Source organism: Marmota flaviventris, chromosome 15 (genome assembly GCF_047511675.1).
Source record: "Marmota flaviventris isolate mMarFla1 chromosome 15, mMarFla1.hap1, whole genome shotgun sequence".
Taxonomy (NCBI): domain Eukaryota; kingdom Metazoa; phylum Chordata; class Mammalia; order Rodentia; family Sciuridae; genus Marmota; species Marmota flaviventris.
Window position 1 is genome coordinate 894473 of NC_092512.1, and position 24101 is coordinate 918573.

General features: G+C 60.4%; 1 protein-coding gene across 13 annotated transcripts in view; it reads left to right on the forward strand.

Annotated features, from left to right (window-relative positions):
- Positions 1-24101, forward strand: part of Plec (plectin) — a 57281-nt gene that overhangs the window by 17689 nt on the left and 15491 nt on the right. For 5 of the 13 annotated variants that reach the window (XM_027951294.3, XM_027951296.3, XM_027951305.3 and 2 more), the window contains 21 exons: positions 15087-15148; positions 15487-15576; positions 16495-16572; positions 16666-16758; positions 17735-17901; positions 18440-18555; positions 18636-18742; positions 18824-18943; positions 19016-19111; positions 19376-19503; positions 19751-19844; positions 20513-20667; positions 20769-21078; positions 21161-21238; positions 21314-21475; positions 21673-21777; positions 22126-22221; positions 22508-22633; positions 23489-23641; positions 23733-23887; positions 23973-24099. In XM_027951294.3, coding sequence (XP_027807095.3) covers positions 15087-15148; positions 15487-15576; positions 16495-16572; positions 16666-16758; positions 17735-17901; positions 18440-18555; positions 18636-18742; positions 18824-18943; positions 19016-19111; positions 19376-19503; positions 19751-19844; positions 20513-20667; positions 20769-21078; positions 21161-21238; positions 21314-21475; positions 21673-21777; positions 22126-22221; positions 22508-22633; positions 23489-23641; positions 23733-23887; positions 23973-24099 — 2618 coding nt within the window. Of the gene's footprint in view, positions 1-537; positions 600-1434; positions 1463-3468; positions 4022-7437; positions 7496-9949; positions 10111-11447; positions 11663-14163; positions 14431-15086; positions 15149-15486; positions 15577-16494; positions 16573-16665; positions 16759-17734; positions 17902-18439; positions 18556-18635; positions 18743-18823; positions 18944-19015; positions 19112-19375; positions 19504-19750; positions 19845-20512; positions 20668-20768; positions 21079-21160; positions 21239-21313; positions 21476-21672; positions 21778-22125; positions 22222-22507; positions 22634-23488; positions 23642-23732; positions 23888-23972; positions 24100-24101 lie in introns of those variants that run through there. The other 8 variants (XM_071602059.1, XM_071602061.1, XM_071602056.1 and 5 more) reach the window with 8 other exon arrangements.

Genomic DNA, 24101 nt, shown 5'->3' on the forward strand with positions numbered 1-24101 from the left:
AAGGGTATTGTCACTGCATATCCTGGGTGGATGGGCTTGATCCGGGGTCCTGAGGCATGACAATGACAGCCCTTCAGTCATGGCCCAGGGGAGGCTGCTTGAGGAGGTCCTTGGAGTCAGGAGTGGGGTGTCTCCTGCAGGGAATGGGTGGTTAGGGCTTCAAGACCAGAAACAGGCCCTGTGCTCATGGTTTCTGCAGGCCATTCCAGGTGTGGCTCTGGGTGGCGGAGGCTGGAGACTGAGGTAGGCTGTCTGGATGTGCCACCCTGCAGTTTTATGGCCGTGCTGCCTGCTTGGAGATAGCTGGGTCGCAGGTGTGGGACAGCAGGTTAGGAAGGACGGGGTGGAGCGACCCATGGCTGGGAGCATGCGCCCAGGGCAGCCGTGTCCCGCACATTGATCAGCTGAAGCCCCGCCTCTGACTGGCCGGCCCCGCCCCACACCTCCCGGTTCCTCCCCCAGCCGGCGCTGGCCGGGGCAGTTCGGTGCGGTGCCGGACTCTGCCGGACTCTGCGTGGCGATAGCTGCATCACCCTCGGCCCCCATCAGAGACATGGACCCCTCGAGAGCCATCCAGCACGAGATCAGCTCCCTCAAAGGTGGGATGGGGGGACAGCTGCGACCATGCAGTGACCTCTGGCTGGGTTGCAGTCTCCCGCAGGAGGTAGTCAGGATCTGGCGTGCGGTGGGCAACACTGGGTGTGCTGTGCCGAAGGCACGGGGGACCCCCAGGCTTATCCCTCAGCCGGGCTCCTCCTGGTGCAGAGGTTCTTCTGGGATGGCGGGGAGGAGGGGGTGGCTCCTGCAGCAGTTCTGTAGCCCTGCAGTGAGTGTCAGGGGCGGAGCAAGCTGTAGCAGTGGCAGGGGCGGGACCCAGACTCCGTGGGAGCTCAGCCCTACCGCAGTTGGCGGCTTACTCCTCCGCCCCAGCCTGCCGCCCTGCAGCCTGTCCTCCAAGGGGGCTGGGTAGGGCTGTGGGGATTGCTGTGCTGAGGCGCCAGCGGACTGGCCCCGGGCAAGGCCACACTGCGGCTCTTGGTGGGCGGGGGACTGGGGGCTGCCCAAGGGCTCCGGAGTGGTTGCTCTGGAAACCTAAAGAGGCCTGGAGTCGGGAGAGAGGAGCCGGCCTCCAGCCATGGAGTGCTCTCAGTCCCTCCCTGTGCTGAATCAGCAACAGTAGTTGCGGTTCCACAGAGTGGGGGGCGGGGTAGGGGTTGTTCTCCCAGCCCAAGGACTGGTGGGCAGCTCCTGGACCAAGATCAAGGGTGTGTGTGTGTGTGTGTGTGTGTGTGAGTGTGAGTGTGTGTCTCGAGGGTGGGGGAATCCCGCTGTCCCAAGGCTGCTGTGCTTTTGCTGGTTTGGGGAATTCCCCACTGAGCCCCGCCCCCTTGCTCTGGACCCGGGAGCTACTAGTTTAGGAAGTGGACGGGTTGGCGGGTTGACTACTACATGGGACACCTAGGTAGGTCTGTGCAGAAGAGACTTAGGTCCAATGGCTTAGGGGCCTGAAGTGTGGCTTGGGATCATTTGGGGACTGTGGAAGCCATGGGTTGGTTTGGTGGGGGATTGGAGATTTGAGGGAATTGGTTAGGAAATCATGCCAGGAAGATAGCATGGATGTATGGGATGAGTGCAGGAGGGACTGGTGGCAGGCAGGACGGGTAGAGCCAGAGGTTGAGGGCAGTACTGGGGCACAGGCCCAGAGAGTGGGAACTTAAGTGATAACTGGTCTGGATCCCAGCAGATGCTTGGTCCCAAAACACAGCCCTGGTGGTGTGGAGGGTCCTTGGGTGTCGCTGCTGAGGGGATGTGGCAACTGCCCACTGCCATTCTGCTGTCCTGCCTGGGACTGGTGTCCTGCCCTCCCAGAGCCTACCTTTTGGGGCTGGCCTGGTTGGGGCAGGGCGCAGGGTGAGCCTTGCCGCAGTGAGCTGTCGCAGGAGGGTTTCGGGAACAGTTGGCTGAGCGTTCAGTTTCCACCGTGCAGCCACACCGCCTGCGTCTGTGTGTGTTTGGGTGTGCTGTTTGGAGCCTACTCGGGTGTCATGGAGACAGCCCATAAACCCTCCCCACAACGCTTTGTTGGCTGCCTGCCAGCCTGCTGGCCAGTGCCTCCCACCGCAAGATCCCCCACCCCGCCCTATTTATAATCAGTTCCTGGGTTTGCAGTGCTTGGTGGGAATGGGTGTGTCAACTCCGGGAGAGTGGAGCCGGGTGGGGGTTGATGGGGCACTGCATGGGGAGTTGGGGTATTGAGTAGGATAAGAGCACAGGATATCTATGATCAGACCCTGGGTTTTGGGTGCCTGGCTGTGAGGATGGGTGTGGCTGGGTAACTCACCTCCCAGGGCCTCATGTGGTAGTTTCCTCTTCTTTTCCGGTGGGCATATGAAACTCCTGGTGTCCTTTCCCTATCATCTGTCACTCTGGCCACAGGCAGGCACTCAGGCTGCCCCAGTAGAGAGTCTGTGTGGGTGGCATGGACGCCAGGTCTGGGGTGGTAGGGACTTAATGACTTTGATTCCCTGAGGCAGGTGGTACTCCCTGGCCTCTCTGACAGCTGTCCTGGAGATGGGGTGGATAGAAGCTCCACCCAGAGGCGCCCCCTCCTCCCCTCTCAGCGTGCCCTGGGCTGGGAGTGGATGTGTTTCTGGACTGTCCCTAATCTGTCCTGGAATGCGAAGAGTTAAATCTGGTGCCATTTGGAAGTGGGGGCTCTTTTCCTCTGCTTGCCTGATGGACAGTAGATGCTGGCACCTGCCTGTCCATGTGCTCTTGACAACTGCCCCTTGCTGTTTCGCACTTAGGCGTCTGCCCAAGACCCCAGCTTCCTCCCCAGGCCCTCACCCTCCACTCTTGGACCTCAAGTGCCCCCAGTTCCAGGCAACCCAGCATTCTCTCTTCAGACCTTTGTGATTCCGTAACTCCTGGAGCCACACCCCTTGGTGGGCCCCCAGCCTGTGGACCCCTCCTGCCTTCTCTGCTCCCTGCCTTCTGCCCATTCTGCCACTTTTTTTCTATGCTTCTTGGTTTATATCACCCCCTAATCCTCCCACAGAGATTTGGGAACCTTAAGGAAATGTTTTAGAAACTGATGTAATTTCTGACATTGGAGCCATGGGGCCCAAGAGGGAAGGGGGTGCCACTGGGGTGAAGGCCCCCACTCTGCAAGGGGCCGTCGTCTGTGCGTGGGAGGGGCCGCCCCTGCTGCTGAGTCAGAGGAGGCCGGCCCAGGCGTCCTGGAGGGCGGGCAGGCGGGAGGTTCCAGCAGGCGGTAGTGCCGGCAGGAATCCACGGAGCCAGGCACTGGAGCCACTCTTCCCTGAGCCCGCGGCCTTGCACTTGGTGCAGGAGTCTGCCTGCTTGCCTTCCTGCCTGCTGCTGGCCCCTCTTGTACCCGTGCTGAGGAAGCCTGATCCGCCTCCTCACTGTGCTCCTCCTGCTTCTCTTGCCCCTGTGCCGACCAGCCGGCTCTAAGCAGCCATGGTGGCTGGCATGCTCATGCCGCTGGACCAGCTGCGGGCCATCTATGAGGTGCTCTTCCGCGAGGGGGTGATGGTGGCCAAGAAGGACCGGCGGCCCCGTAGCCTGCACCCCCATGTGCCTGGTGTCACCAACCTGCAGGTCATGCGAGCCATGGCCTCCCTGCGGGCTCGGGGCCTGGTGCGGGAGACATTTGCCTGGCGCCACTTCTACTGGTTCCTGACCAATGAGGGCATCACCCACCTACGCCAGCACCTGCACCTGCCACCTGAGATCCTGCCTGCCTCCCTGCAGCGTGTGCGCCGCCCCTTCACCATGGTGATGCCTGCACGGCGCACCCCTCATGTGCAGGCTGTGCAGGGTCCCCTGGGCTGTCCGCCCAAGCGGGGGCCTCAGCTGTCTGAGGACCCTGCCCCAGAGGAGCGGCGGGCCTACCGCCGGAAGGAAGCTGAGGAGGGGTCACCTGAAGCCCCTGTGGTACCCACTACCACTCTGGGAGCCCTAGCCAGGCGGGGCCTGGAGCCTACCCCAGCCACAGGTCAGCTGCATCCTAGTTCCAGGTGGAGAGGGGTGGGAAGGGGGGATGTGGATGTCCGCAGTGCCCAGGCTTGGGCCTGTTGGGGAAGGGTGGGCAGCATGAGTGCTGGGGATTCCACTCACACCAGCAGGTGGTGCCCTCTCTGCCTGAGGGATCTGGGTGCTGTGGTCAGTGGGCCTACTGGCTCCTCCTCCTGGGTTGGGGACCTTATTGGGGTGGGACAGGCACATCCCGGTGGGGGCGGGGCCTGTGGGGCCTGGACTGGCGGGCCCAGCTGTTGTCACAGCCCCACCCATTTGTGGGCCACTCTCTTAAGCATTGTCCTTTCTTTTGTCCCCATTCATTCCTCTCCCTGTCCCAATAGGCTGTCTGTCTGAGGCCCCTCTGTTCAGAAGTAGGGGGCATGCAAAAGAGTTGGTGGTGTGGGATGGGCCTAGCTATTTTTTGGCAGTGTAGCCTGGGCAAACTGCTTGACCTCTGAGCATAGAGTCTGCAGGGTGGGGGTGACATATCCCCTACCTCCTCCCACCGAGCCTCTTGGTTGTATGGCTCAGGTTCCCTGTTGCATGGAGAGTACTGAGTGTCCCCCATGACTGGATGCCTGGCTGGGTTAGGGTTGGCCGTGGCCTAGTGGTAGAGGAACAGAACCCAGGAAGGAGCATCCATTTGCAGGTTAGGGGTCCTGGGCCTGGCACAGGGTCAGGTAAGTCCTTCCCAGTTGGGAACCAGGTGTCAGAGAAAAGGATTGGTCCTGTCAGCCCAGGGACTACCAGAGACTCCTTCCCTCTGACCCTAAGCTCCTGGGTCTGCTGGACCCAGGTGGGCAGAGGTGTCCTGTGCCTAAGGCTTACGTGTTCTATTGGGGCACACTGCACTCATTGCCAACTCAGGACAGCCTGGACCCCTCAGTGCAAGGCAGGGTTGGTCCCCATTCCATCTTTATGACTGGACACCTGGGGAGAAGCTTATTCTCTAGAGGGCTGGAGAGAGAGCCTGGGCTGAGGCTAACAAGGCAGGCAGGAGTTTGCAGGGGAACCAGAGAGGGGATCCAGGTGCAGGCCCCATGCCGGGCACAGCTTGGGCCGAGTGCTGAGGAAAAGGAGTTCTGGTTCTGGCCTGTCTGGTTGGATCACTAAAGCCTTGCTAAGGGAGCACATCTGAAGGGTCAGGGAGGTTGTGGGATGGAGGCTGGCTTCCAGCTCTCTCCATGGCCTTGGGCAAGTCAGTGGCCTCTTCAGCTTCCCTGTAAACGGGTAACCATATCACTGGGCGGAGGCATGAAGAGAAGAGTGCTTGGCCAGCACTCGGATCTTAACTCATGGGGCCTTCATCTGGGGTCTTTCCCGATCTGGGGCCCCTGCCCACCCTCAGCCTCAGGGTGGAATGGCCTCTTCCATTCTCTGGTGTGGGTGTGGTGAGTGGGAGGGAGCCCCCCTCCTTTTCTCCCCTTCCTTCCTTCTTGCTATTCAGGCGGGGCCAGCTGGGCAGGCAGTTGGCAGTAGAGCCTGGAGGGGTTCTGGGTGTGGCCACAGTGGGCAGAGTGGAGGGCACCCCCACCCCCAACAGGGGTGACTCAGTCTTCCCTTCCCAGCCACAGCCGTCCTAGTGGCAGCTCAGAGTTTCCAACAGGAAATGAGTTCCAGCTTCAGGCTGCGTCAGGGCCAGGCGGCCCTCTTCCTCCCCTTCACCCTGCAGGACTGAGCACGGGGCTTTGGGTGTGGTTTGGGGCCAGAGCTGTGCCCTCAGGCCCATGTTGGTGGCAGAGGCATGATGGCTTCACATACAGGTTGGGATAGTTCTGAGGACACCTAAAACTATCAGCTTCTTGTTTTAAAAGTGAACAAATAATAAACCACAGAGACCCCATCTTTCCCATAACCCGGCCCCTCCTGGCATCCAGTCATGGGGGACACTCAGTACTCTCCATGCAACAGGGAACACAACCAAGAGGCACGGTGGGAGGGGGTAGGGGATATATCACCCCCACCCTGTAGACTCTAGGCTCAGAGGTGGTCAGGAGCTGTGCTGGTCACCAGAATGTCAAGATGGGCTGTCCCATTGAGCCCTGGCCAGGGAGCCACAGGCATGGCGGGGCAAGCTGGGGGTACCTGCTGAAACTGGCTCCTGCTGTGAGGCTCCACTCTCTCCTGTGCCCTAATGGTATGCTCAGCTTGGGGGTGGGATCCCCAATGGCATACTGTGTAGGAGTATGTCTACCTCATGGTGAGGCGCAGACTGAGCCTCTGCCCCAGAGAGCCCCCGGACATACAGGGATGAACTGGGTGAAGGGAGAGTGATCGGAAGGGCCCTCTGTGGAGGCACCCACAGCTAAGGTCTGATAGGTGAGGAGGAGCTGCCCTGCCCAGAGCTGCCCCAAGGAGGGAGGCCTGGGCCAGAGGGTAAGGATACAGGAAGGTCCCGCCTGGAGTTTCCCTTCATGGTAGAAAGCTGCTGGAGTAGTTTCTATGTGAGTTGTTTACACTCCAAATAATAATACTTTGCCTGGCTCAGAATTCATAATGAATCCGGAAGTGTGTAGAGAAAATGCTTTGAGAGCCTGTCTTCCTGGAGGGATGTCATGCAGCGTAAGCAGGTGGCCACACATGGACATGGCTTCTCCTCTCTACATAGACATGCAAGCTGCACAGCCTGACTTTCCCACGTGGCCCTCCATGGCAGAGGAGACATGGAGCTGCCTTGTCCTCTTCACAGCTACATAGCACCTGCTTAGGGTGGGCTATGGGTCCTGGCAGTTTCTGGGGAAGGTGCACAGGGGTCATCTTGCTTGTTGGGGGGAACTGTGCAGATCTTGGGCAGGTTTCTACCCAGGTTGTGGAGGATTAGGTTTGTCTCTCCCAGGTCCTGTACAACTGGAGAGATGTATGGATGGATAGGAAGGCATCACATTTGCCCAGGGTGGAGAACGCAGTGCCTGGGAACTGAGCTGGTTGTGGGGGACTCAGGCAGAGGAAGCAACTGGCCTTGGGGGCTGAGGGGATGTAGGTGTTGATGGGTAGAGAAGTGTGGGACTCTGCTTCCACATGGCTGCGTGGAATGCACTGGGCACATGGATGCCTGGAATGTGAGTGGGTGGGGTGACCGGGCTGGGCTGGTGGGGCCTGTGGAGGGAAGAAGAGACTGTGGGTGAGTGGGGTGGGGCAGGCTCAGTAGGCAAGACCACTGGGCTGAGACCCAGGGCTCAGGGACTGAGGCAGGCCTGTCTCCTGCACCCCAGGCTGGTCTGCCTGGGCTGGTTTGGCCCGTTGGTCCCTGCTCAGCTCTCTGACTAAGGGGTGGCTGTGAGGAGGAGCCACTGCTCCCAGAGCTGGGTGGGGAGGCCAGGGTAGGAGCAAACCCTCCACCCCTTCCCTCCTTCCTGCCTTGCTTTCCTCTCTGCCGGCTCTGAGAGCAGCCTGACCCAGCCAGCAGCCATGGACAGGTACAGCATGGAGGAGCTGATCCAGCTGGGCCAAGGTAGGGCGTAGGAGCAGCCTGGCTACAGAGAAAGGAAAGGGGAGGGATCAAGGCCTCCAACAGGGATGGGGCTGTCCTTGGCAGCCTGCTACAGGACGCTGAGTTGCCCCCTTTCCTCAGTTTCTGTGACCTTGGGCATCAGAATGTGGGGTGCAAGGATGAGATGGCCTCCTCAGAGCTGCCCCTGGTGTGTGTGGAATGTGGGGTGTTCCAGAATAGTGGAAGTTAGTGGAGGGGCTGCTCACAGCCTGGGGCATTTCTTCCTCTGGGAACCACTTCTCACCCAAGCAGGGGGTTCACAGGCTCCTCTGAGTCCATGCATGTGGCTAGGTCAGAGGGCCAAGAACTGTGCCTGCCTGGTTCAGCTCCTGTCCACTTCTGGTCATCTGCTGCCATGGGCTGGGCTGGGCTGGGAATTTGGACCCTCTCTGGCCTGCCTTTAAGGTAGCTAGTGTCCCTGGTGCTCTGGGCTTCTTGAGCCAGTACCATCCTTGGCTGCCTAGAGCAGGCCACTAAAATGTTTCTGAAGTGTGGGGCTGGAGAGCAGGGGCTCAGGTGGGCCCAGTCTTTTCCTCAGCCCCCATCCCATCTCCGCATCGTGGACAGGGTGCCCACCCTGGCAGTCAGGGACCAAGACTGGTTTGCTGTGCTTTGCTGAAGGCTTACCATGGGCCAGCTCCTCATGGTCTTCCTGCCTTGGTTTTCTCATGTTCATGATACATTCATGGCATAGGACTCACTTGTAGAGTGTGCTGGAGATTAAACCAGAATGGTGCCTGGCACAGGAAACACTACAGAATGCTACCCTCTGGAGGAGAGGGTCAGGACTGTATCCCCTTCATACACAGTTGTGTACACACACATCCGTTTCCCCAGGTGTGCTAGGATCTGGGCCAGCACAGGATATGGGGGATGTGGCGTGGACTGCCTGCTGACAGGACCTCTGACCCCTGTCTTCCACAGAATAGGATTGCTGTGGTGTCTCGGGAGGGCTTTCCCCATCCAGACCACACGGGAACACCAGGAGAGAGGCCTCGGGTGAAGAGGGGCAGCCCAGAGATATGGGGTGGGCACTTTTTCATGTGGCCTGGACCCCAATTTGGGGCTGCCTGGGTCTCTGGCTGGTAGTGTGACCTTGGGGAGACTGTCTTGTCCACCCTGAGGCCAGGTGTGGTATTGAATGACTTTGCGCAGGGCCCTCTGGGAGAAAGGGGCGTGTCACCACATTGGTCCATTTGATGCTTCCCAAGAGCACCCTAGAGGTGGGCAGGGCATGGGCCACATGAGCCCTAGCCCCTGTGTCTTGTGCCGAGGGGGTCCTGAGGCCAGGCAGCTCCTTATTATAGCATTACCATGGGAGCAAGGGTGTGCATGTCAGTGGCGCTGCCCAGCTGGTCGGGACTCCAGTGAACCCCAGGCCTGAGTGTCCTTACTGTTCACGTCATGTTCTAAGTCTGGACGAGTGACGGGCCTTGCTTGCCCTCCTCGGATATTTATATCCCCCTGGGCCCCCTGCCCACCACTCCCCTCCCCCATGGACTGCTGCTGACAGCAGCCACACGGTTGTGCCCTCCTCCCACCTCGCCTCTGCTGCTGCTGCTGCCGGGCTTGCTGCCTCTAAGGGGCCTGTGACCCTCCCCACACCCCTCGCCCGCTCCCTGTCCACCCTGTGGGCTCCTGTTGCTGTCCCCAATGAAGATCGTGCCCGGTAGGTGGGGCAATCCTTTGAAAGTCTTTGTGGAGAACCCAGCTGGGCTGGGGCCACAGTGCCTGGGGCTAGAGGTGAGAGGCTGTGTACTCCCCCCCACAGCCTGCTTCCCAGCCATCACCCAGCCTCTCCCTCTGCCCTGTCTGAGGCCCTACATGGGGGCTTGAGGCTTGTGAGGAGTCCACATGTCTTTGAGCCTGGTGGGGTCAGCTGCAGACCTGGGGTGGGCTGCTAGGACTGGAGCGTTGGCATTAATACGCCCTTGGTGTCTGGCCGTGTCCCCAGGGGACACCACTGAAAGAAGAATGGGGGCTCAGCACTCCTTCTGTGGGGGCAAGGGGCCAGACTGGGCTTCCTTTGGGAGGGAGGACCCAGATTGAGGCTGCGCAGGCTAGGCTGGGGGGCTGCGGCTTGGCAGCCGCATCCTACAGGCCCCTCCTCCTGGCGGGTGTGGCCGTGGGTAGGCAGGGGTTAAGGCTCCAGCTAACCTTGAGCGTCGGCAGCACGGAGTAGGGACAGCTGAGCTGGGCCGTGTGGGGAGCGGCCAAGAGCCACTGGAGGGAGGAGGGCGGGCCCAGGCTGGGCTGGAGCACAGTGTGTGCAGCGGACCGGATGGTCTCCTGGCTGCTGGATAGTGCTGTAGGGCGGTCCCTGCAGGCGAGGCAGCCTGCGGGCCCTGGGCTCTAGTCCTTGGGGCATCCCGTCCTCGCCCTTCGCACAGGGAGGCGCTGTCAGGCTTCACAGCAGCCAGTCGCTGGTGCACTGAGGCGGCTCTGCCTGTTCCTTGTGGCAGCCATGGAGCCGACAGGCAGCCTGTTTCCCTCCTTGGTAGTCGTGGGCCACGTAGTCACCCTGGCTGCTGTGTGGCACTGGCGCAGGGGGCGTCGGCAGGTGCAGGATGAGCAAGGTAAGCGCCCTTGCCTCAGCCGCTGCCATCCGCCACCACTCTACCATGGGGATGCTACTAGGGTTGGGGGCGGAGGGTCCACCTCCCTCCCACCCCGCCTCTTCCGTCTCTGAGTGAAACACCAGTGTTTTGTGAAAGTGTGTCTGCTGCCCTGCTTCCCTGGGTGTGGAAGGGGCGGAGCATTGCAGTTGTCATTAGCCTGGAGTCTGACCTGGGCAGGTAGGTGGAAGGAGAAGCTGGGGTGAGACCCAGGGGGTAGGCTTTGGGTGCAGCAGTGCCTGCCTCTTCAAGGAAGCCCCCTCCTCAGCAGGGACATGAACACAGAATCCACAGTGGCAGGTGCACTGGGCTGTTCTGGGCGGGACCACGGTGGGGGTGGCCCTGCACAGTGGCCTCCCCTGCCCACAGAGTGTAGGGTTTAGCTGCACAGAGGTGCGGCAGGTGCCTAGTGCCTACAGCCAGGGTCAAGGCCCAGAACCAGCTTTGCGACAGACTGGCAGGCTGTGATCTGCCCTCCCCCTGCTCAAAGTCACCAGCTCCTGGGCTATAGTCCGAGGCGCCTATGCCCAGCACAGGATGGGGTGGGGCTGAAGTGAATGGATCATGAACAGCCCATGGGAATTGGGCAGCTCTGCACCGGGGCTTCTGGCCAGAGGGACTGTCCTAATGGAGCTCACCTCCCGGCTGGATTCGCCTTTGTCGGGGAGTGGCCAGGCTGCCCCCTAGTGGGCATTCTCATCCTCAGGGGTAGGATCTCCACGACTTGAATCTGAATTCGCTTGGCTTCCAGGCATGGTCCTGGGGTTCCCTAGGGTTCCCTGGAGCTGGTGACTCAGTTACTGGTGGGAAGTTTCAATAGAATGCACAGATGGAGGGTTTCTAGTACTCAAGAGATTTTTGGTTGGGGACCTGCCACTGGCCCTCCCTTCCTTGACACCCAGTTTTGTGGCCTGTCCACACGTGGGAAAGGAGCTTCCCCTTGCCTCTTGTTGCATGTGGCTTAACTCAGTTCTGTTCTTGCTATTCTCTGCCCACCATCTCTGCAGTGTCTACCCTGCTCCCCCAGTCCTGCCCCAGCCCCAGCCCCTGCTGGCATCCTGCTGGGAGAGGTCTCTGAGAGTGGATCATGGGGGCCCTGGACAGTTTCTAAGCATCCTTGTCCCGGAGGGCAGCCCCACCCCCCCACCCCCGTAGGGGTCTAGGGGCCGTGGAGGGGGGGGATGCATTTCGTGGGTTTGGGCGCGGCTTCCTGACCCGTGCTGGGCGGGGCGCCCGCAGGGGCAGGTTCTTCGGGTCTGGGCCCGGCGCCCAGCGGGCGGAGGAGGATGTGGCAAGCTGAGCCGGGCCCTTTCGCACGGGCCGGGAGCAGGACTTGCTGTATGATCCCTGGACGACCGAGGGCGCCTAGGGCTCATGGCTGCATCAGGCACCCGGGGGGCGGGCGGCGCCTTCTACCGTCAGAGGGAGGTTGTGTTAGAGCTGCCGCGATGGCTGGACGGGGGCTGCGAGCGTGCACGCAGGGGCTACCTCTACGGACAGCTGTGCTGCGTAGGTGGGTGCACCCTTAGCTTGCTGGGCTGAAGGGACTGGGCAGCAGAAGCTCTCACCAGGTGGGGCCGGGGATAGGGGTCGGGTCTGGCCCAGGTGCAGCCCCGCCTCCGAGCTCCGGAAACACCTGGGGAAGGAGGCGGAAACACTTGGGGGAGGAAGGTGTGGGGCGGGGTGATGAAGTCCATGCTGGTTGGCTTGCCTCTGGAGTATCCGGTGGGAGGTGGGTGGGGCAGAGGGCTACAGGCGAGGGAGCCGGGAGCAGGGGGAGGGAGGGAGGTGCTGGGGGAGGGAGGGAGGTGCTGGGGGCGGGACCCAAGGCTTTCCGGCTCCAGGTTCCCTCCCACTCCTTGGGGTTTCCCTCCCAGGACCGAGTTGGCTGGGCTGTGGAAAGCGGGAGATGATCCTTCTCAGAGGGCTGTGGGGGGACTGAGCTGGTGCTGAGGGTCAACTGCCTTGGACCCTACAGGGTCAGACAGGATTGCCAGAGTACAGTGCTGGGAGCCCCGGGGCGGGTCAGACAGGTGGGAGAGGCCCCTGAGGTATATAATAGGCTTGGGGAGCGGACTGAGGACAGGTGAGGACTCCTATCAGTCTAGTTTCCTTTCCTTAGTGATTAGGAGGGAGGGGGCATCTACAGCCAGGGGTAAGGAGTAGGCAGGTCAGGAGGGGAGGGGTTGAGGAGGAGCTTGAAGTTCTAGTTCCTGAAAGGTGAAAGGAAGGAGGCACCCAGAGGCAGGACTGCTGCCAGGGGAGGGGTGTTGGAGCTGCCTGGGAGCAGGAAGAAGACTGGAGAATGGGCTTGGTTGGAGCATGGGGAGAGGGCCCACATGCATCATGGGTATCCAGTACTGGCTCCCCCAAGTTCCAGCTGTTGCCTGAATGCCCTGTGCCCATCTCTGGCCCACTCCCAGAAGCATGGGTGTTTGTGCCCCTCAACAGAATGACAGCCTGCTCCTGCAGCAGAAACTCACCCTGTTACTGCGAGTGTGGTTCCCCAGTAGGACAAGCTTCTTGCTCAGGAGGGTCCTGCCTAGGGAGGGGTGGGCACGTGTTGGGGGTGTGAGAAGCTCTCAAGCACACTTGCATTCCAAGCCCTGACTAGTGTGGAGTCAGATTTGGGATTTTGGAGGTTAAGGAGTTGATGTCTACTAGGGTTATGGGGGCTGCTGGGCCAGACGGGGCAGAACAGGAAGGTCTCCTGTTGGAGGCTGAGCGGTACTCTCAGAGGTGGGGGGTGTAAGACATATGGCAGAATCCTGGGAGCTAGCCTTGCTCTTAGGCATTAGGGTGGGGCCTTAAGGGCCCCTGCCTGGCTCAAGACCCTGGGCCAGTGGGGTTTTGGTGCCCTCTTGTGGGCACAGGGAGCAGCAAGCATAGGGAACGGGGTGAGCTTTCCCCAGAATTGTGTGCTGTGGGAGGGGGGGTGTTCCTCCACAGCTCACAGCTGGAGCACATCAAGCCAGATGCGTGGACTGGAAAATTCTTGTGGTTGGGTGGTGCATTCTTTCCTACAGCAGTTGGTTGGGCTGGGCAGTTCTAGATGCTGGCCATAAGCCGCTCTGTCCGCTGACCTGAGGGATCCAGAGGCCCTTGTACCCTTTGCCCAGATCCTCTATATATTTTTACAACCTGGAGCAGCTGCTATCTCTGAGCCTCACCCGGCTGCAAACAGCCCCCTATCCATCCTGCTCCCAGGTGCGGTTTCCTTTTGAGTGAGTCACAGTGCCCAGGGCCCCTCCTCAACTCTGACTCACTGGCTGTGCCCCTTGGGGTGCTCCCCTCTGCCCCAGCATTTCCCCCAGGGGAGAGGTCCTTGCAGCTCGGCTGGACTGGCCTACTTGGATGAGTCAGAGCTCTGCTATGCTCTGCTCTTGCCTGAGGTGTGCTCTGCCTGGCTTGCCTGGGCTGGGCTTCTCCCGGCCCCTAAGGGATCTTGCAGGAGCCAGGCAGGCCCTTGAGCCTGGATAGAGCAACCTCGTTGAGGTGGGGGCCGTGGGATAGGGCATGGTCTTTCTTACTGTAGGTCTGAGAAGGTGTGAGCTGGGGAGCTCTAGGAAACAGAGGGGCAGTGGGCTCCCTTCCCCAAGGTGTCACACAGGTTGGGGGTTCCTTTTAGAGCCAGACCCAGCAGGAAGGTGGGCCAGCCAAGGAGTGACTCTAGTGTTCTCTGAGAATGGGTGTGGCCTTAGCTTTTCCCGCAGCTCTCTGGGGACCCTTCTCCGTTCCCTGTGTGATGAAGGCTCATTCTGGGTGGCTGTGGGGTTGGTGAATTCTCTGGGGTCCTGGTACCAGTGCCAGCCCCTCCCCTGCACCCCCAGGTCCTGCTGCTGTGGCAGGGTGGGTGAGGAAACCCCAGTTTCCTGTTTCTGGCTACTGAGGGTGTGGCTGTGGGGGAGGGGCTGCCTTCCTCCTTCCCGCTGGGACACTCCCCTCTGGGGGACTGAGTGAGGTGGGGCTCTAGGGGCGGGGCAGCCTTGCTGGGGAGTACAGCCTGTAGGGAGTGGCCGCAGCCACTGCGACTAGGGCTATGAGTTAGCCTGTGTGGAGTTTGCATCCAGTGCAGCCGCCAGCCTTCAGCAGTCTGTGTGCCACGAGGGGCTGCCCAGAGCAACAGCACCTGGGGGCTGAGAGACTGAGAGTCAGGGGCCGGCAGCACCATGTCTCAGCATCGGCTCCGGGTGCCCGAGCCTGAGGGCCTGGGTGGCAAGAGAACCAGCTCTGAGGACAACCTCTACCTGGCTGTGCTCAGGGCCTCTGAGGGCAAGAAAGGTAGTGGGTACACCCTCTGGGCAGGGCAGGCCTCTGCAGCAGAAAATAATGTTTTCTGTGGCAGGAAGCCCTTGCTCTAGGTGGGAGGTGTGGGCATGGACTGGGGGTCTGGGTTTGGGGCCAGACTCAGATGGGGGGGCCAACTGCCCGTGCTCAACACAGATTGGCTTCTGAGACCTTAGTGTGGGATCAAAGTGGCAGGGAGGGGAGGCCCCTTGCCCTGTCAGGTGGACACAGCTTCCCCTACAGTGCCCCATCAGGGCCTAGCCCTGGCCCTGCTGTGTCCCTGTTTAGCCTCATGTAGAGGCAGTGTGTGGGGTGGGACAGGCTTTGACTTGTGCGCCCTGATGCAGCAGCTCTGGACCTCCCATCTTCTTGGGAGACAATAGGGAGATTGAGCAGAGGCACTTTGGGCCTAGCCCCCTGCCTGGACCAGGGCTGCTGGGCCTGGGTATATGGGGTCCTGGCCGTGCCGGAGGAGGAGGGTTTATGTGATCTGGGAGAGGCCTGAGGTGGGCACCGAGGCGGGGGCTGTTGCAGGGCCTTCCTCAGGCAGGATCTGGCCAGCCAGGCTTTCGTGTCTGCACCATGGTCACCTCTTGGGGCCTCCCTGGGCTTTTCCCAGGCCCCAGCTTAACTGGACTCGTCTTCCCCAGATGAACGGGACCGTGTGCAGAAGAAGACCTTCACCAAGTGGGTCAACAAACACCTCATCAAGGTTGGTGGCACCTGCTTGTGAGTGGAGGAGGGAAGGGTGTGGCAGATGGCCCCTGCCCCAGGGTGTCCTCCACTGCTGCATTCCCCTTTCATCTCTGAAACCTGTTATTTTCTGTCCTCTCCTCCCACGCTCCGCTCCGTCTCTTTCCTTCTCTTCCTTTGGTCTCTGCTGTAGCACTGGAGGGCAGAGGTAGGTGCTTAAGCAGAGGCATGAGCATGCTTCATGCCCCTGCCTCTTTCCCCTTGGTGCCAGTGCCCAGTACTTTTCTCTGCCCCTGCCTCTGGGCTGTTGGTGGCCCTGGGGAATCTGTGGCCACTCTAGCCCTGCTGTTCCCACAGGCCCAAAGGCACATCAGTGACCTGTATGAAGACCTTCGCGATGGCCACAACCTCATCTCTCTACTGGAGGTCCTCTCTGGGGACAGTCTGGTATGTGCCCCTGCCCTTTTCTGTGGTCCTGCCAGCATCACCCTCAATGCCCCTGCCTGCCTTACCTCCCTGAGGTCTTTCCTGACTGCCCAAACTGTGTCTAGCTCAGCCCCCTCCTGCCTTCTCCTTGGAAGCAGTCCCCCCACTGTGCCTTCACGTCCAGGGTGTTGGCATCACAGCTGACAGCCTGGCTGGGGAGTGGCCACCACCCCTGTGCTATGGGCTGCTGTCTTCTGCATTGGAGTCCTAACACAGTAACCTCATGCTCTGCTCTGCTTTGGTTTCTCTGCTGCTTGGACTCTGAATCTTGACCTCTGCCCTTTACCCTTTGCTCTGCTCTGGCTGGGCAGCCGAGGGAGCGGGACGTAATCAGGAGCTTGCGTCTGGTGAGTGGTTGTGCCCGTTGGCCACAGAGGCACATGGGCTCCCTGAGACTGTGGAGCCCAACTCACCTGGGCTGGCAGCTAGTCTGGCCCGACCCACTCCTGGCTCTTGGGCGGGTAGATGGCTGTGCTTCAAGCTGCCTGCTGTCCTGCCTGCTGCTATACCTGGGTCTGGGCCTGGGACCCATGAAAAGAAGTGGCTGCCATCACTGGGCAGGAGGACACACCTCCAGTGCCACTGCCCTCCACCCACAGCTTCCTGGCTATTGTCTTCTCCCCACCCCCTTCCTTCCTTCCCACAGCCTGGGTTGGTTTCCCAAGCCCCTGCTGGACCTGGGCCCAGGCCCTTCCTGGCCCCTGGGCTGATGGCCTCCTTTTTGCAACTGGGGAGGGTGAATCTGGGATGTTTGAGGGGCTGCTGACCCATTGGGGAAGACCTTGGTTTAGTTGTTGCAGCTGCTTTGGGGGTACTGGGGGTATGGGGCTGGGACTGCAGCTGCCATGTTGATGTTGACTATGCCATGCCTCCTCTCAGCCCCGGGAGAAGGGGAGGATGCGCTTCCATAAGCTGCAGAATGTCCAGATTGCCCTGGACTACCTCCGGCACCGCCAGGTAAGGCTGTCAGCCAGCTACAGGCTGTAGACCCCAGGTACCCTTCCTGAGATGCTGCCCAGTGAGCTGTGACTGAGAGCTATTTGCTCACAGGTGAAGTTGGTGAACATCAGGAATGATGACATCGCTGATGGCAACCCTAAGCTTACCCTAGGCCTGATCTGGACAATCATCCTGCACTTCCAGGTAAAGTGGCTGCCCCTAGATGTCTCTGGGGTTGCTGTGGGCTCTTTGACTGGTTAGCTGGCTTGATTTCTGGCTGGGGTATGCTCAGGAGGAGGTGTTTTTCTATTGGGCTGGCTTGTAGCCTGAAGGCTCAGGCTTCTCTCCAAGACCTGCCTATCCTGTGCCCTCTGGCCCCAGCTAGGCAGGGCCGTAGAGCCTCCTTGGAGAAGAATGTGTTCTCTCCTGGCTGCCCTGGGGAAGCTTCTGGAGCTGCAGGGGCTGCCCTGGCTGACTCACCATTGCCTGTGCTGGCCGCACAGGAAGCCACAAATCTGAGATCTAGGCAGAAGAGCTAGGCTGGCACCGCAGCTGAGTCACAGGCGGGCAGGCCGGCAGACATTAGGGATAGGTTGGCAGATGTACTGACAGCAGGCAGACTGGCAGACCCAGGCCTGAGATTGGACAGAGTGCCAGGCATACATCCTGCCCAGCCCCCAGAGACTCCCCACCCTGGCCTGCAACCAGAGAGGAGGCCTTGACCTGTCCCCACATGCCACCTCAACAGCCTTTTCTAGGTTTGGGGGTTCTGGGAAGGCTCTGGGGGTCTTCAGCTACCCTTCTTGTGCCTGCTGTCTACCAGCTGTACTCTGTACTAGTCTCTGGATGTGGAGGGTGTATCCCAGGCTTCTCTAGCTAAGGAGAATCCAGAGTGTCTACCACGTGGTGTTAGTGGGGTTGGGGCACTGACTTATTCTGTGGCAGTTGCTGGCTGCAGTGGCCCGGGCTTTTGGTCTTCCATGTGGTGTATCTCAGTGGGACAGAACCCTGGGGGCCCCACTGTACCTCACCTGGGGCCTGGTGACCCCTATATACCCTAGTTGGGTGCTGAGCCACCCCTGCTCCCATGCAAGTGATCATGGGTATCACACAGGGTGGCCAGCTGGTCAACCTGGGTGGCCAGAGCTAAGCCTCTGCTTCTGTTTACTGTGTGGGGCAGATCTCAGACATCCAGGTGAGCGGGCAGTCAGAGGACATGACAGCCAAGGAGAAGCTGCTGCTGTGGTCACAGCGCATGGTGGAGGGCTACCAGGGCCTGCGCTGCGACAATTTTACTTCCAGCTGGCGTGATGGCCGCCTCTTCAATGCCATTATCCACCGGCACAAGTACGTGGCCCCAGCAGGTGGAGGCGGGCTGTGGGTCTGGGGCACCTCAGCTGGGCAACTTCAAACAAGTCAGGGCAAAGAGGGTGGCAGGAGGGATGTCTGCCACTAATGGGAACTTGGCGCCTGCAGGTATGAATGCCAGCCAGCCAGCCAGCCACCTCTGCGAGGTGCCAGTGAGCAGGCCCAGCCCCATTCTTCCTGAGTTCTTAGGAGCACCACTGTTCCTTGAAGCCTGTAGGACAGTGAGATGCTGGTCCTGCTCATGTGGACACCTCAGAAGGGGCCTGACAGGCAAGGAGGCTTCAGGGAGCCCAGGTTGACTGTATCCCTACTCAGTGCACTGCATCTGTGACTATCCCCACTATAAGCCTCTGGGGCTCTTGGAGGGTGGGGCAGTGGGGTCCATTCAGGTCTGTCCGTGTGGGCAGGATTGGGGTGTTAGTGTGTGTCAGATTTTTCAGGGTAAGTATGGGGTTGGGACTGTGTCTGCCGGGGTGCGTGAAGGCCCAGCCTGCCTCACCTGCGCCTTCATCCGCAGGCCCATGCTCATAGACATGAATAAGGTGTACCATCAAACCAACCTAGAGAACCTGGACCAGGCCTTCTCTGTAGCAGAGCGGGACCTAGGAGTGACTCGGCTTCTGGACCCCGAGGGTAGGAGCTGCTGGCCCTCCTCCCTTCCTCTTCCCCTTCCCATGTCCACACAGGCTCTGTGACTCTGTCCTCCCCTACAGATGTGGATGTCCCTCAGCCTGATGAGAAGTCCATCATCACCTACGTCTCGTCCTTGTATGACGCCATGCCCCGTGTGCCGGGCGCCCAGGATGGGGTGAGGGCTAATGTGAGTGATGCCCCAGGGAGGGTGGGGAGTGTGTCTTGAGCCCCGTTGCTCTCCAACAGCTGCTCACTCATGTGCTCACAGGAGCTGCAGCTTCGATGGCAGGAGTACCGGGAGCTGGTGGTGCTGCTGCTGCAGTGGATACGGCACCACACTGCTGCCTTTGAGGAGCGCAAGTTCCCCTCTAGCTTTGAAGAGATTGAGGTGGGCCTATCCACTTGGGCCAGGGTCCTGTGTCTGCCTTGGCAGGGATGCTGACAACCCTTGTCCCCACAGATCCTTTGGTGCCAGTTCTTGAAGTTTAAGGAGACAGAGCTTCCAGCCAAGGAGGCAGACAAGAACAGGTCCAAGGGCATCTACCAGTCCCTAGAAGTAAGTGGGTGTGCCCCAGGGTGGTGAGTAGGGTGTGCTGTAGGGAAGTGACTGGGGTGCCCCTGAGTGTGGTGAGTGGGGCATCCCCTGGGGAGGTGAGGTGAGTGCAGCTCCCTAGAGACCCAGGGCCTGGGGTCCCCTCAAGAGTGTGGCTTGAACTTTTGGGACCAGGGCTGTTTCAAGTTTGGAGGTGCTAGGGACCTTGGGGTCCAACACTCTCACCATTTGCAGCTTGGGCCTTATTAGTTCTGTCCCTGATCTTAGGGAGCCGTGCAAGCAGGCCAACTCAAAGTACCCCCTGGCTACCACCCCTTGGATGTGGAGAAGGAGTGGGGCAAGCTACACGTGGCCATTCTGGAGCGGGAGAAGCAGCTTAGGAGCGAGTTTGAGAGGTAGGTGTGGGGAGGCTGCTGGTGGGTGGGGCCTTGTGGTGGCAGGGAAGCCACCCCAGGGTGAGTCACTGCCTGGGGAGGAAATCCCCCCCCCAGGCTGGGGAACCCAAGCTCCAGAGTTCCTGGCCAGCAGGACAGTGGGCCCCAGGCAGGCAGGGAAGCCAGAGCAGAGGGGAGCTGCTCTCTGGCCAGGGGGCATGGTGGGCCCACCAGCTCACAGTCTCTGGTCTTGTGTTTGGGGCTGCAGGCTGGAGTGTCTTCAGCGCATTGTGAGCAAATTACAGATGGAGGCTGGGCTTTGCGAGGAGCAGTTGAACCAGGCCGACGCCCTTCTGCAGTCGGTGAGGGGGAGGGGAAGGAAGGAGTGAGGGGCGGGCTTGGGAGGTGGGAGGAACCCCAAGCCAGTCCTGCCCTGCAGCCAGGGCTATGACTAACTGGGCTCTGTGGGCAGGGTGGGGCACTGGGAGGGAGAAACCAGGCCTAGCTCCTCCCCACGCAGGGGCGGGGGCAACTGTGATCTCCTGCTGTGGGCAGAACTGGCCTCTTTGTACCAGGCAGGGCACCAAAGAGGCTGCTCTGCCCTCTTGCAGGCTCACCCCATCCCAACAGCAGCTTAACACTAGGGGAGGGGTGGTGGGGAGATGCCCAGTCCTACTGCTGGCTGAGTGTGGGGCTCAGAAGGTGCAGGGCTGTCTGTGTGGATCTGGGCAGGATCCCACTGAGAGAAGTGACAGTGTGGATAACGGTGGATGAGGCCCAAGATCCCGTGAACAAGCCTGTAAAGGACCTCGGTCCTTGGATCTAGCAGGATTCCTTTGGACAGAAGCCTGACCCCTTAGAAAGCTAGCCTGTATAGATATGTGGACAAGTTTGTCAGGAGCATATGTGGGGATCCCAGGGCAGTGGGTAAACTGAGGCCTGGGTTGTAGGCTGGGGAAGTGGGTGAAGGGGGCTGCCTTGACTGATGACCCTGTGGCCAGACTTGGAGTCACAGATGACCACCTTGCAGGATGTCCGGCTACTGGCCTCAGGCAAGGGGCCACAACGGGCAGGGGAGGTGGAACGGGACCTGGACAAGGCAGATGGCATGATCCGGCTACTGTTCAATGATGTGCAAACCCTTAAGGATGGGCGGCACCCGCAGGGCGAGCAGATGTACCGCAGGTGGGGTCTGCCTGTGCCCTTCCCAGGGAGCCTGGGTTTGGGATCCTGGGTTTGGGAGCCTGGGACCTGTCTGAACCCTCCTGACTCCTCTGCTGCCCCAGGGTGTACCGCCTGCATGAGCGCCTGGTGGCCATCCGCACCGAGTACAACCTCCGGCTGAAGGCAGGCGTGGCAGCCCCTGTGACCCAGGTGACCCTGCAGAGCACACAGAGGAGACCCGAGGTGGAGGACTCCACCCTGCGCTACTTGCAGGACCTGCTGGCCTGGGTGGAGGAAAACCAGCGCCGTGTGGACAGTGCTGAGTGGGGTGTGGACTTGCCCAGTGTGGAGGCACAGCTTGGTAGCCACCGAGGCCTGCACCAGTCCATTGAGGAGTTTCGGGCTAAGATCGAGCGGGCGCGCAGCGATGAGGTGGGCAGCATCCTTGGGTGGGCTGTTAGGTGGTGGGCAAGGGCCTGGTCCCGGCAATTCTCATCCTCCTTGTCTCCTACAGGGCCAGCTTTCCCCTGCCCCCCGGGGTGCCTTCCGTGACTGCCTGGGTCGACTAGACCTGCAGTATGCCAAGCTGCTGGTGAGTGGGGACCCGGCGGGGACTGGGGAGGTGGGCAGGCAGCAGTCTGCTAACGTGCTCCCTGCCTGCCCGCAGAACTCCTCCAAGGCCCGCCTCCGGTTCCTGGACAGCTTGCATGGTTTTGTGGCAGCTGCTACCAAAGAGCTGATGTGGCTGAATGAGAAGGAGGAGGAGGAGGTGGGCTTTGACTGGAGTGACCGCAATGCCAACATGGCTGCCAAGAAGGAGAGCTACTCGGTGAGTCTGTCTGGCCTTCCAGAACCCTCCTGCATTTGCCCACACCCAGCCCCACTGTTGGGAGTCTTTGGGTGGCCAGTCAGTTCCAGCTCAGGCTCCATGGAGGCTGGCACAGGATTTGGATTGTGTTTGTTGGAAGATTATAGACCCCAGTCTGCCTCCAACACTATTCCTGAGACCCTCTTCCCTTGCATCAGGCCCTTATGCGTGAACTGGAGCTGAAGGAAAAGAAAATCAAGGAGATTCAGAATACTGGAGACCGACTGCTGCGAGAGGACCACCCTGCACGGCCTACAGTGGAGGTGAGGTGGGACTGCAGGGCTGTGGGGGACCAGCACCGGCCCCCCAGATGTTGGGGGCCGTGGGGCAATACCATGGACGCTTAGGTGGAGGTAGGGCTGTAGGGGGCCCCCATGGGCCCCAAGGGATCTACCGTGGGTCAGAGGTGGGGAAGGAAAGGCGCTGTGGGAGGCCATCTTGGGCCCCAGGTGGGGTTGGCAAGAAGCTGTGGGGCCATCCTGGGCCCCAAGTGGGTGGGGAGAGGGATAGGGACCACCCTGGTCCTAGATGGGGTATGTGGGGAGGGGATGGGGTACTGTGGACCTCCCTAGGTCCCACGTGGGGGATCTGAGGAGGTCCTTGTCCTTTAGTCTTTCCAGGCAGCCCTGCAGACCCAGTGGAGCTGGATGCTACAGCTGTGTTGCTGTATTGAGGCTCACCTGAAGGAGAACACTGCCTACTTCCAGGTGAGACCCCTGCCTCACCGTGGCTCAGCTGCAGCACTCTGAAGGTGCCTCCGGACCACACTTGGCAGTAGGATTGGCCCTGACTGCTCGCCCTTCCCCGATTGCCCCCATGTTTGCCCCTGACTGCTCGCCCTCCCCCGATTGCCCCACTTGCTTCCTGCACTCAGGAGTCCTCCCCAGTCCTCTTGGGCTCTGCTACTCCTTGCCTTAAGCCTTGGCCCTTCAGTCTGCTCCCCACTTCTGGGGCCTGGGGCATCCCTGCATGATCTTCTACTTCCCTGCTCAGTTCTTCTCAGATGTGCGAGAGGCTGAGGAGCAGCTGCAAAAGCTACAGGAGACATTGCGAAGGAAGTACAGTTGTGACCGCTCCATCACTGTCACCCGGCTTGAGGACCTGCTGCAAGATGCCCAGGTGAGGCTGAGGCAGGCAGGAGCACAGGGACAGACTGACTTGGTGTGGGCTGCATTGGTGCCTAGGAGTTGGGGATGGAGGACCAGCACAGGCTGGGGAGGTCTGATGAGGGTGGTGGGTGTGTGATGAGCTGAGAGGCTGGTGGCAGGTTGCTGCCAGGAGCTGGTGTGAACTCCCACCCCTATAGCCTACACAGGTGGAGGCCCAAGTTAGTGGCTATCACCAGTCCTGTGATTGGGCATGAATGCTGGTTTTCTGGCCCCCATGGCTGGAGTAGGCACAGGCTACATGGTTGTGGAGGGCTGAACAACAGCTAGTCATGGTGCCTGCATGCAGGGGTGAGGAGCACTTGGGGCCACAGTGCTTTGGGTGAGCAGTAATGGAGGGAAGAGTGAGAGGAGGCAGCTGGTTCTGTAAAGGCTGGGACTTCAGTCTCAATGTCAACCTGAGAGAAGGTAGTGCAGCTGCCAGCTCACAGCCTTGGACAGTCCCTTGGTGAGGTTTGGTTGGACAGGAGGAGGTAAGTGACCTGCTCCTAAAAAGGGAGGAAGGAGAAGAGAGCCACCGCAGGGGCCAGAGTATAGCTAGGCTGGACCCCTTCCCCTGAAGGACATAGTGGGTGACCTGGGATAGGGGTAGGGCATCCAGTCCAGATCCAGGGAGTAGGATCTGCTTGGGGCCCAGGCCCTGGGGCCTGTCCCAGCCATACCTCCTGCCTCCAAGTGTCCCCACCGCCAGCATCAGGAAGGCCCCCACAGTCCTGGCAGTCCCCTGATCCTGGAGGTGCTGGGGTGTCTACTGCTTGCTGGAGGTAGATATGCATGTGTCGACCCTGAGCTCTGCTCCTCTCCACAGGATGAGAAGGAGCAGCTGAATGAGTATAAGGGGCACCTCTCTGGCTTGGCCAAGAGAGCCAAGGCCATTGTGCAGCTGAAACCTCGCAACCCGGCTTACCCCATCCGAGGCCATGTGCCCCTGCTGGCTGTATGTGATTACAAGCAGGTGGAGGTGAGGGCTGAGCCAGGTGGGGCGGTCCGACTGGAGGGGGTGGGTAGAGGCATGAGCATGACCACATTGTCATCACCTCTGGCTGTCCCAGGTGACTGTGCACAAGGGTGACCAGTGCCAGCTGATGGGCCCTGCTCAGCCATCTCACTGGAAAGTGCTTAGCAGCTCTGGCAGTGAGGCTGCTGTGCCCTCCGTGTGCTTCCTTGTGCCCCCACCCAACCAGGAAGCCCAGGAAGCCATCACCAGGTGGGTGGCCTATGGGGTCCTTGACTGGAAGGGGTGGATAGTGGGCAGGGCCTCAAAACCCTTGACTGTGACCCTGACCTGCCAGGCTGGAGGCCCAGCACCAGGCCCTCGTTGCACTGTGGCACCAGCTGCATGTGGACATGAAGAGCCTTCTGGCATGGCAGAGCCTCAGCCGTGATGTGCAGCTCATCCGTTCCTGGTCCCTGGTCACGGT